Raw genomic sequence first — 12919 nt, 5'->3', positions numbered from 1 at the left:
GGCAACACCCCCTGCTGCCTGTGTATAATCGGTCGACAGGGGCTTTTCCCCCTGCCCTTTTCCAACTGACCGGTAGGGGCGATGCCCTTGCCGCCTGTATTTTTCGGCAGGCAGGGGCTTCTCCCCTTGCCTCTTTTACTTTTTTTAGGCATTGCTTTTTCGGGTAGTAGGGGCGAAGCCCCTGCCTTCGCCTCTTTGCTCTTCCGGCAGGCAGGGCGAAGCCCATGCCTCCCTCGTTGGCAGCCTCCTACCTCCCTCTTCTTTTCACTGACAGCAGGTCATCAGGGGCTCGCAGCCGCTGCCCCTGCTTCATACACTTAAAGCAGGTTCGCAGAGGCACGCTGCTCCTGCCTCTGCCTCTTTCACGTCAGGACAGCGGGAGTGGCCCTGTCCTTACTATTTTTGGTGTAAGCTTGCTAAAAATGTCGCTTTTGCAGCTCGTACGCCGAATCCCGCTCGGGCCCCGCGACTTGAGCCGTCAATCGCTTACACCCGCGGACGCCAGAAATCTCGCAACTCCCCGAGGTAGGAGAAAATTGCACGGAGGACTTGGATAATTGAATTGAGTTTAATTAACTAAAAAGGGCAATTAACTAAATATATATCATATATATTTATATGAGTATGCATTTAACTCTAAGACGCGGTTTCACGATCCTTGTCTTTTACTTTCGGTCAGTCTTTACTTTGCCGTCGCGCTTTGCGCCCAGGCTCTTGCTTTTGCAAATGTTTCGTTACTGCCTTGCCATTGCAGATGACACTCAGGTTTTCGCTCATTGCATGTTCTATAAAGGCATCCTCGTAGAGGATGCAAGGGGCATTTACCGCTCTCTCTCTTGCTATTAGAGTTGAGTTGGGAGCTTAACGATACATCATTGTCTGAGGAGAGGGATCCCTAGTAAGGATCCTAGCTTTTTGAGTAAGCAGCTCTGCAAAGCAGAGTTAAAGAAACATTACATCTTTGCGAAACACTTTTGTTGAGGCTCCTATTGAGGAACTATACTCCTTTCATCCTAGAGTACTTGTAGTCGTGCACTGCACGCTAGTACCGCGATGATCGGATGAGACAGTTGTGCGACCTCGAACAATGTTAAATGCACAATGCTGTGAACACATAGAGAATATCGAATAGATACTTTGATAGTCTTAGTTTAAGACTTTTTTTGTGTCTTTGAGATTCTTATGATTATGATGCTTATGTTAGCATATAGGTGGATGACATGTGACACCGATAAATGATTAGTTTAGACTATTTAGGTAAATGACATATCACGCCTACATAGTTGTATTGCAGAAAATTGCATTATGATTGTTTGTGTGAATATATCATACCTGTATAACATGATCGATGAGTATCATGAATATTGTACTAAAATGTCTTGAAGATATGTGCGTAAGTTACACGCTAGAAAGGTCGAATGCGATGTGCTTTAAGATAAGAATTGTGAATGCATATGATGATGCAATGATTTGAATATTTGCACATATAACTTGAATCCTATGTGATTTATTTTACCATGTGAAGTGATACGATGCATATTGCTGGTATATATGCTTGTGCTCATATTGGTGGCTACTGACCCCAAAGCGGTCAATTGTTCGGAGCAGTCGATTGTATTGATGCATGTATCACTGAGTATGATATCTGTTGAGGACTTGATCTTCAAAGGATTCTCTGCAAGGGTGTGTATGATCAAGATCAGGTGACCCAGCTAGGGTGGTAGATTCTCTGTGAGTATGTACGCTGTCCAAGAGTGGGTAGCCGCAAAGACGGTGAACTCCTGTGAGGAAGTATATTTGTCTAAGACCAGATATACCATCTAGGGCGGTAATTCTTTGTGAGATTGTACATTTCCCAGACCAGGTGATCCGCGTTGATCTTTTTAATTTTATAATAGTGGCTATCGACCTTGAGAGCGATCATTTATGTTGATGCATGTATCACAATAATTTTTATTGGATATGACATTTGTTGAGGATCGGGTTCCCAAAGGATTCTCTGTGAGGGTATGTATGATCAAGATCTGGTAATCGGCTAGAGTGGTAGATTCTCTGTGAGGATGTACACTGTTCAAGAGCGGGTATCCGCAAAGACGGTGAAATCCTGTGAGGAAGTGTATTGTCCAAGACTAGGTATACCATCTAGGGTTGTATTTCCTTGTGAGGTCGTACATTTCCCAGACCAAGCGATTCGACGTGGAACTTGTGATTTTAGATTACCATAAAAAGTTATGGTGAGCTGTGATGATCTTCTGAGATTGATTGAAATAGTCAGTTATGAATCTATAGATTTGGCTTTCTGTTTTAACATGATTTCATGCAAGACTCAGATGTGAGAATCAAATCTTTATTGATTTTAAATCATGTTTTGGACCTTTTATAGAAGTGTGAGTTTTTCTGAAAAAGTATGACGCCTAAGTGAGTCATAACAGGTGACAGTTGACCGCGTAAGGCCTTGTTAGTTGAGAATAAATTAAGGTTGTTCAGGACAAAAAGTTTGTTAGAAATAGTGAGAGCGACAAACGATGACTTGATAATGATTAAATGCAGAGACTCCGTTTAAAGAACAAAAACAAGCTATAGCAATGTCTCTTTGTGTCTCTTCATCCACGTCGAATCAAGTAGAAGATAGCATTCTTATAGTCTTCTGCTAAACCCTTTTTATGGCTCTGTATAAACTCTTGCGAAGACAAAAGTTTAATCACATATTTTTGTTCAATCAAGCTTTGAACAGCTTACTTGCTTTGAACTGTTTACCTGTTTAACTGCGGATCTGCTTTAAACTGCTTAGCATGCTGAATTAAATGCTCTTAATTCAGTTTTCTGTAATTTCTCTTGTGCACTTTTTTCGCGAAACTAACCCATTCTATGGGTACATGTGATGATTAGGTACACCACGGGCGATGACGCGATGGCAAGATGACTTCAAGATTTCTTTTTTCCTGCTCTTAGCTCACGTCCTGGACGTTTTTGGGTTTTGTCACGGATTTTCTTTTGGATATCCAAATTTGTACTTTTTGGTTCTTTTAGCTAATGTGCTCAAAGTTGTCAGCTTGCCTTTCTAAATTCAACAGAAGAATTATCTTCCGTTGATTACATAAACAAACTCTGAATGGAAAGAGATTTTCTTCTAGTCTCTTGCCTGTTTTTTGAAAGGTTCGCAAGTTTGAAATTTTGGGGCGTTACAATCCCGTTTTGCCCTCATTGTTTGGAAGCCAGGTTTTGGGAGATGGGAATGAGGAAGAGTTGAGATGGGCTTTTCTCAACTACATCCTCACAAGGATGTAAGTGGTTGACAACACTCTCATCACCCATTTGCTTCTCCACTCTCAGCTCTTCTCCAACACTGATGCCCAAGCGAGCTTAAGTTGTTATGTTTGTGCACTTTCATGAGTATGTTGCTGTATGGTGGGTGCTTTCAATGGCCATTCTTATATAATAAAAAATAGTACTATTTTTCTTAAAAAGAGGATTGGTAAGTCATTCTGAGCTGAATATCATGATACTTCTAAACTATCAGTATGCTGAAACTATCATGTTCTTTTTTTTTTATAACATCTAAGAGATTATTTTTATAGTATTTAGATCATGGGGAAGGGATATATATTGTTCCTTCTCTTTGAAAATCTCTGAAATATTCTATTGCTGACAAATCACAGAAAATGACTTGTTGAAATAGAACTATTTAGCTGATGAATCTAAGACATGCTTTGCTGCAGTTTTTTTTCAGAACAACCGATTTGATTTAACATGATTTAACCTTTTCTGTTGATTAGGTTAGATGGAAGCACAGAGGGTTCTGAAAGACAAAGACTTGTTGAGAATTTCAACTGCCCTTCAAATCTTAGAGTAAAATGTGCATTAATATCTACAAGGGCTGGATCCCTAGGAATTAACCTTCATGCTGCTAACAGGGTCATCGTTGTTGATGGTTCATGGAATCCTACTCATGACCTTCAAGCTATATATAGGGTGTGGAGGTACATAAAATTATAATAGTATTTTCTTTACTGTTATGATTGCTGTTTCTATGGTTGTTATTTGTCAGCGTTTTTCTTAAAATAATTGGAATTCCACCACCTTGCAGGTATGGCCAGAAGAAGCCTGTTTATGCATACCGCTTGATGGCTCATGGGACCATGGAAGACAAAATATACAAACGCCAGGTACAACAGGATTTTCCTTGTTTTACTGGTGACTGAATGCAAACTCATGAACTGATGATGTGAGCAGGTTACGAAGGAAGGTCTTGCTGCCAGGGTGGTGGATAGACAACAGATACACCGAACAATGTCAAGAGAGGAAGTCCTGCATCTATTTGATTTTGGAGATGAGGAAATCCTGGAGATGATGCCAGAACGGGGCAAAGAAAACCCGAACATTTCTGATCAAGAGAAGACAAATAAGGTTGAAGGCAAATTGAAGTTTAACCCTTTGCCTCTTCCTATCGGTACTAGTTTGCCTGACAAGGTCATGGAAAACTTGCTTAACCGACATCATCCAAGGTAAATTTCTTGAAGCTTCTGGCTTATTTTCCTTCTGCATATATCCAAGTGTAGGTTGGTGAATGCCCCTGATTTTATTATAGTTGCTACATCAAGGCTTACATAAGTTTTACTGCCTAAATGGTGAATAGTAGAGCTGGTAAACAAGCCGAATGAACTGAGCTTGCGGTGTTCAAGCTTGGCTCATTCTTGTGGTGAGCCGAGCTCGAGCTCATAAGGAGCCTGAGCTCAAGCTGGCTTGTTTACTAAAGAAATACATTGTTTCAGAGCTGGGAGTAATATAATTTGAAGGGAAAATTCCATTTAGAGGCCAACCTTTTGCCCCTAATTCCAAATATGGGCCTCACGTTTCTGAAACTCCAAATATGGGCCAAACTTTTCCTGAAAGCAGTCAAATAGGGACCTCAGGTCAACATCCATCATATTGGAAAATGTGAGTCCTTTTTGGTTTCTTGTACTCTTAAAAATTGAAAAGTAATCATTCATCCTCATAAAAAAGGAAAAAGTAAACAGTTTGAACTCTTATGGTGAAGGTCACTGTTGTAATTTGACTCATGATCTAACCTGAGTTAAAGGACAACAATAAATGCAAGCCCTTGTTTGACAGTTTTAAGGATAACAGAAGCCCATATTTGGAATTAGGGGCAAAAGGTTGGCCCCTAACTGGAAATTTTCCAAATTTGAACTGTATCTTATTGAGTCAAGCTTGAGCTGGCCCATTTACGAAAAATTGCATTGTTTTGTCTCTATACCTATTGCTTGCAAGCCAAATACTTCAACCCCATATATTCTACACTACACTGTAATGTACAATATCGTTCATGTTCACATTCCTGAGCTTATTTTACGAGTTTGGCCAATCTCTTTATGAGCTGAACACAATCTTGCAATGAGCAGCTCGTCTTGTTTCTCATCCCTAGTGAATAATGGTAAAAGAAACCAGACAACTTTAACTTCAATCAGTGATGTACTTTTTTAGAAGAACTTATCAGCTACCTGTATTTTTATCCATTTTCTATGAAACTTGTTTCGAGAGTGAAATTATGACAGTGCTTGAAGGTTTCATATTGTATTAATGGTGATGCACTCAGATGGATTGCCAGTTATCACGAGCATGAGACACTTTTGCAAGAGAATGAAGATGAGAAGCTCTCAAAGGAAGAGCAAGATCTGGCTTGGGAGGCATTCTGCCGAACTGTGGAGTGGGAGGAGGTGCAGAGGGTCTCACTGGATGAATCCTCTGCACCATCTGCACCAGACCGCAAATCTAGTACTTCTGTTCTGGAGAATTCTGTTCCTCCAGTCAAGAGCAGCTCAAGAGGCCGATCTACATTACGCAGATGTAGCAATCTCGCCCATCTTCTGACCCTCAGAAGTAAAAATGTCAAAGCTGGTTGTAGCACTGTTTGCATGGAATGTGCAATGGAAATAAGCTGGGAGAACCTTAACCGGGATGCGCGTAGCAGATAGTTCCCCCTGTCTTTCTCCCTTCCCCGTTCTTCAGTTTTAGTGTTATGTATAGCTTATCTAACAGTTCATTGTATACAAGTTTTCAGATCGATCTCATGTATTCGATTATTATTGAATATTTTTGGGTGGGGGGCTTATGGTCTCTGTTGTCTTTTGTACATATGTATTGGAATGAATTTGTATTGAAACTCTTACATGGAGAGGTTTGTTGGCAGCTTCCAAAATAAAAGGAATTAGTTTTCAGAGTGGGTGCGACTTTGAGCGATGCGGTTGAACCTACCAACTCCGGCCAACTCTAGTTCGGTTGTGGAACTTTTATTGCATAAGCTGATTGACTTCGGGTAATGGGCACTTGAAAAGCTCTTTATTATTATTATTATTATCCACCTGCTCTTCCTATGCTGTTGGAAATTCCTTCTTAGTGAACCCCTCTCGATGGTTTGGTCCTTAATTTTGCTTGTAAGAATGTTTTTGTTTCACTATAAGTTTTAGGTTCCAATCTAACTTAAAGTTCTTTTCCAGTTGAGGGAACGATGGGATGCGTTGGTCTAAGGCCACCTTGTTAGCATGGGAGTCTAGGTTTAGTATGGGTGAACACCACCTCTCTCATGAGTTTGAGGCCCATGCTGGAATGAAAGTTAACGCAGTGAAGTCTATCTTCATTCCTATATGCCTTTGATGATCCTCTCGTATACTACTTGAGTCTGAGGCCCATGCTGGAATGAATCTAATTGGCTTCAGAACTGGAAATCTCAACTTTCCTATTCAGGAAGATTATGTTTGATTTGTCATTTACTTGCCAGTGTTTTGAATGCAAAAATCGGTCTTGAAAGCCCTCGGGAAGATGTTTGCCATTTTTCTTTGGTCTGACTCTGGGTCTGATGCGCACCCTCATCTGATTAAATGGAAGCTAATCTGTATATCAGTGATAGAAGGTGGGTTGGGTATCAAACAACTAGAGGTGAACTGAGCCAACTTAGCTTTTACTAGGTTGCATCATTCTCACTCAAAATTCCTTGTGGGCAGAATTCACAAAGTCTAAATGCCTTTATAATCAAAGCTTATGGACAATTAAAGAGTAAGATGATGCAATCATGGGCGTGGAAAGGCTTGATGTGAGGCTGGTCAGCGATCCAAAGCCATGTTCAATGGCTTCTTGGTGATGGAAGGAGTGCTCGATTTTAGACTGAGCCATGAGGTCAGCCACTCATGGTAAATTTGCTCGGAAGGGAGTATGGTGCAATTGAAAATGGGATATCCTTCAGTGTTCAACAAGTCTTGATGGACCACCCTATAAGAATGCTGCAACTTGTGGAGCTGATCCCTAATAACCATTCTTTGTCTCCTGAGCTGTTAACAGGGGTTAGTGATAGGCTGAGCTGGGATAGCTTGTGCTCCAAATCTGTGTCAAGGTGTCTGGTTTGGGATTTGATTAGAGTTAAATTCCCTGTTTTGAACTGGCGTAAGCTCATTTGGTTTCAAAAGAGCCTGCCTCGAGCCAGTTGAACGCTTTACTTCGCGTGTGAAGAGCGACTGCTGACATTAAACGGACTGCAGAGATTTGGTGTTTCCATGATGTAAACCCGATTTCAGATTTTCATGGAAAAGCTACCAAAACAATGACCATCTAACAATATTTAACTTTATCTAGGAAAACAGGCAAATAACAGAAAAAATGGAGGAAAGTAAGGAAAAAAACTGAAAATTAAAGGTAAAAATAATGACTGATTTCATATCCAATTCAACTGTCTAACTACAAAGATATCTAATCATTAAATAGATGAATATTTCTTAATTATAAATCAAACAAACTACCTATTTCATAACAAGACAACTTATCCTAAAATATGGATATGATATAATGATCTAAATACAAAAATATATGAAATAGCTAATAAAGATCCAAAATGCAAATGGATCTAAAGAGCTCTTATGGACTTGGGTCTTGTGCTCTGCTCTGGTATCATTAAAGGTAAAATGAACCAAACACTCGCAGAGAAAGTAAACACACCAGAATAACACCGCACAAGCACACAGCGGTTTATCGTGGTTCGGTGTTCACCTACATCCACTATGAAGACTCTTTATTCTAACTCACAAATAGAGGTTCTCTCTTTATATGTGTTACATTGAGAGTCCAATATGGCTAACATGACGCGAGGATAAGAAGTCCTAGTCTTAGCCACAATTTTAGATTCCTTATTATTAGGTTTTGAGAAAACTGTATGTGCACTAGAAGACTTGTGCACTCTTCTCTCAACTGAATTATAGATATCTTCAAGGAGGACATTTTCTCTATGTTGACTCTTGGATGCCGGTTCCTTCAACTGGACTCTAGTGGAACTCGCTGGAATCGAGACTCTAACAGCCTCCCGCAAACCCAATGGGTCTTCACGGACATTGAGTTTGAACCGTAGAAACGAAAATCGTTGGGACGACAAATGCCTAGTGAATAAATCAGCCAGTTGATCATGAGTATGTAGATACCGAACTTGTAACTCCTTCTTGACAACTTTGTCATGAACAAAATGAACATCTATTTCAATATGTTTCATGCGAGAATGAAACACCGAGTGAGAAGCAAGGTACATGGCATCAATGTTGTCAGATGATAGGGGAGGACCAGTGAAATTGAGTTCACGCAAGAGATATTCAATCCAAGTAACTTCAGCAGCTGAGTTAGAGAGGGCATGATACTCAACTTTAGTGCTTGAGCGAGAGACGGTATGTTGTTTCTTCAAACTCCAGGAAACCAAATTAGGACCAATGAACACAACATACCCATTGGTAGATTTTTGGTCATCAAGACAGCCAGCCCAATCTACATATGTGAAAACAGAGAGATCAAAATTAGTAGACCGATTCATCAGCAACCTATAGGAAATTGTGGACTTGAGGTAGCGAATAATGTGCTTGACAACCTGCCAATGATCAGTAGGGCGATGCATGAATTGACATACTTTGTTCATAGAAAATGATACATCCGGTCGAGTCAAGGTGATGTATTGCAAGGCACCCACAATACTGCGATATAGAGTGGGATCTTTGAAGGTAGTTCCACTAAAAGAGGACAATGAAAGATTAGTCGTCATAGGTGAAGCAATGGGCTTGGCGCCAACCATGTTGGACCGACTAAGGAGATCCAGAATATACTTGCGCTGACATAGCATCAACCAAGTGGAGAGAGAACAAACCTCAATACCGAGAAAAAAATGCAGTGGACCCAAATCCTTGAGAGCAAATTCACTCCCCATATCTGATATGAGAGACCAAATGTGAGAAGTAGTATTGCCGGTCATAATAATATCATCCACATAAATGAGTACAAAGATAATAACAGACGAGGTGCATAGAATAAAGTGCAAAGTGTCTATCTGGGAACCAATAAACCCCATGTTCAAGAGAATGGAACTAAGACGACGATACCATACACATGGAGCTTGTTTCAGGCCATATAAGGCATGATGCAACTTGCACACATAGTGGAGAAATCGAGTCTTGAAAACCAGAGGGTTGAGTCATGTAAACATCTTCATTAAGCACGCCATGGGGAAAAACATTTTTAACATCAAGTTGACGAATTGATTGGTTGTGACCAGTGGCAAGAGCAAAGATAATGCAAATAGTAGTGAGTTTAAACATCAGACTGAAAGTCTCAAAATAATCCACATCTTCTTGTTGACTGAATCCTTTGGCTACAAGTCAGGCTTTAAACCGTTCAAGACTACCATCTGACTGCCATTTGATTTTGTAAATCCATTTGCATTCAATAATGTGATGAGCACCTGGAGGAACAAAGACCCACGTGCCATTCTGGATTAGGGCATTAAATTCTAAATACGTAGCTTGCCGCCACCGGGAGTTTTGGTTGGCAACGGTAAAGGACATTGGTTCCATATCCTGGTGGTGTTAAGAGAGAAGAGCAATCCGAAGAGGTTGTTTGGTGGAGAGAAATAGTTTTAGTTTGCGAGTGCCATCCATGGTGCGAGAAACCATGGGGTGAGTTCAGATCGACGCCAGAGAGGGAGGTATGGGTTCCAAGGAGACGAAGTTGGTTGGTGAGGAAAGATGAGAAGGGGGGTCTACCAAAACCGGTAGAGGGGAGGAGGGAGCCGAAGTGGAAGGGATAGGTAGAGGGGCGGGCAAAGAAGTGTATGATGGATAGGGTATAATCAGGGGAACTGACGCGAGCCCGAACAGGCTAAAAAAGAGCCAAAGGCCGACGACTAGGTTGTGAGAAAGGAAACCTTGATTCATAAAAAACAACATGTCGAGAAACAAGAAGTTTGAAGGTAGTCATGTTCATAAAAAATAACGTGTTGAGAAACAAAAAGTTTGAAGGTGGTCATGTTGAAACACACATATCCCTTGTGATGAGAGCTATACCCTAAGAATGTACACAACATGGAGCGAGGATCAAGTTTATGATGATGATAAGGATGTAGATAGGTAAAGCAGACACAACTGAATATACACAAGAAGGTATAATCAGCAGAGACATGAAAATCATTTCGAGAGGAGTTTTATGGGCAATTGTGTAGGACTGGAGCTGATTAATAAGGTAAACAACAATTTGAAACACATATGGCCAAATTTTCAAAGGGACGACGGAGTGGACCATAAGTGTGAGACCAACATCGATAATGTGTCGACGTTTGAGTTCAACGCTCCTATTTTGCTCATGGGTATGGGGACAAGAGATCCAGTGACCAATACCTCAAGCATATAAATAGGTAGAAACATTACGATACTCACTACCCCAATCCATGTGGACAAATTAATCTTACCGTTACAAATATTTTTCATATGTGTTTTGAATTGCCTAAAAACATCAAACACTTGCGATTTTTTATGAAGCATATAAATCCAACAGTAACAAGAATATGCATCGATAAAATTGACATAATGTTGTCCATTATTAATTTGAGGCAATAGGGACTGGTCCCTAAACATCAAAAAAAATCAAATCTAAAGGTTTAGCCACTTGATGTGAAGAAGAAATAAAACATAAATTATGACTCTTGTCAATTTGACATGCTTCACACACTTTATTTTCAAACCGTTTATGAAAAGGTAAATGAAAATGATGAAGCACATGTTGAACAATCTTAGAAGATGGATGACCAAAGCGTTGATGCCATTGGTCAAATCGAGCACATTCACCCACCATAACTTCTATACGCTGCCATGTTGGAAGGGAAAACCAATAGAGGCCTCCATCACTCTTTTTGCTAGCTAGAAGTTTCCTCAAAGCCTTGTTCTTAATGTAACAATAATCAGGATGAAACTCAACAAATAAGTTATTATCTTTGGCTAACTTATTAACTGATATCAAATTCTTTGTAATACTAGGAACATGTAAAACATCTTTGAGAAGGGAGGATGCTTTAGGAAAGTGAATCATACCCACATTATTAATTTGCAGACCTGAGCCATTGTCGACTTTAAGAGTATTATTGCCTTGATATTCAGAGTGCAGGGACATATTGTTAAGATTATTAATGACGTGATGCGTCACTCCAGAATCAGGGTACCAAGAATTATCACCGTACATCACAGGAGCAACATGATAAGCTTACAGAGAGTTAGGTTGCTGAGATTGATAGAGTAAAGCAAATTGAAAGCACTTCCTTGCCGTGTGGCCTGGTTTGTCGCACGCTTGACAAACAACTCTATTTGATGAATTTGTAGGGCCTCCATAGTTTTGTTCACTTCAAGGTTGATTGGAATAGCCTTTATTTCATCCTCGATAACTACCACGATTTCCATTATGCTTCCCACGATAGCTGCCCTGCCAATTCGAGTTTTGATTTTGATTTTGGTGGGTGGTGAGATTGACCGTGAGCAGTCACATCAAGAACCAGTTCATTTTTATGCAATTGAGCTTCATGGATCAACAACAATCCATGTAGTTCATTAAAAGTTATTGGTTCAATGCGAGTAGTAATGGCCGTACAAAACGAGTTGAACTTAGACGGTAGGCCACGGAGAATATGAGCCATTAAATCATCTTCAGAAATTGGTTCGGCGGCAACCGCTAGTTGATGCGAGATTCTTTTTGCATCCTGAATATATTCTTTAATGGTTTGCGTGGCTTTCTTTAACTCAAATAAATGATTTTTCAGTTGTATAATTCAGGATCAAGACTCAGCATCATAAGCAAGTTTTAAAGAACTCCAAACCTTGCAGGATGTGGAGAGACCCACAACATGAGTGTGGACAGATTCAGATAGCGAAGATAAGATCCAACTGAGTAAAAGTTGATCTTGGTGATGCCAAAATATGAAATATGGATTGATTTCTTTAGAATTTATTTTGAATTTTATAGGGCATGACTTAGACCCATCAACAAGACCGATAAGGTCATATGATTTCAAAATAGGGAGAAATTGTGATTCCCATAACAAATAATTGCCAGCCGTTAACTTGGTAGTAAAAAAATGATGAAGACCAGATTGAAAATTTGGTTGGGGTAAAATCATACTGAGATTACTTGCAATTCCTGACTGATCTCCGAGCTGTTGGGAATTGTTGGAGAATGATGTTGATCTTGCCATTGATGCAAATGACTATGACTTTGATACCATAAAATGAACCAAACACTCGCACAAAGAAAGTAAACACACCAGAATAACACTGCACAAGCACACAATGGTTTAACGCGGTTAAGTGTTCACCTACATCCACGATGAAGACTCTCTATTCTAACTCACGAATAGAGGTTCTCTCTTTATCTATTTATATGTGTTGCATTGAGAGTCCAATATGGCTAACATGACATGAGGATAAAAAGTCCTAGTCTTAGCCACAATTTTAGATTCCTTATTACTAGGTTTTAAGAAAACCGTCTGTGCACTAGAAGGCTTGTGCACTCTTCTCTCAACTGAATTATCGATATCTTCAAGGAGGATATTTGCTCTATGTTGACTCTTAGATGTCGGTTC

At 40.0% G+C, this 12919-nt stretch overlaps 1 protein-coding gene across 4 annotated transcripts in view; it reads left to right on the top strand.

Moving 5' to 3' along the window:
• Positions 1 to 6215, top strand: part of LOC149813720 (protein CHROMATIN REMODELING 20-like) — a 104823-nt gene extending 98608 nt beyond the window's left edge. For 3 of the 4 annotated variants that reach the window (XM_089991343.1, XM_089991345.1, XM_089991344.1), the window contains exons 23-26: positions 3777 to 3980; positions 4088 to 4166; positions 4234 to 4505; positions 5597 to 6215. In XM_089991343.1, coding sequence (XP_089847469.1) covers positions 3777 to 3980; positions 4088 to 4166; positions 4234 to 4505; positions 5597 to 5975 — 934 coding nt within the window. In that variant the 3' untranslated portion in view covers positions 5976 to 6215. The remainder of the gene's footprint in view (positions 1 to 3776; positions 3981 to 4087; positions 4167 to 4233; positions 4506 to 5596) is intronic. The other variant, XR_016428235.1, reaches the window with a different exon arrangement.
• The last annotated feature ends 6704 nt before the right edge of the window (positions 6216 to 12919 follow it).

The sequence above is a fragment of the Nuphar pumila genome, chromosome 16, assembly GCF_984573655.1.
Source record: "Nuphar pumila chromosome 16, dmNupPumi1.hap1.1, whole genome shotgun sequence".
NCBI lineage: Eukaryota > Viridiplantae > Streptophyta > Magnoliopsida > Nymphaeales > Nymphaeaceae > Nuphar > Nuphar pumila.
The sequence above is the reverse complement of the archived record's forward strand: the minus strand, read 5'-3'. Positions and strand labels throughout refer to the sequence as shown.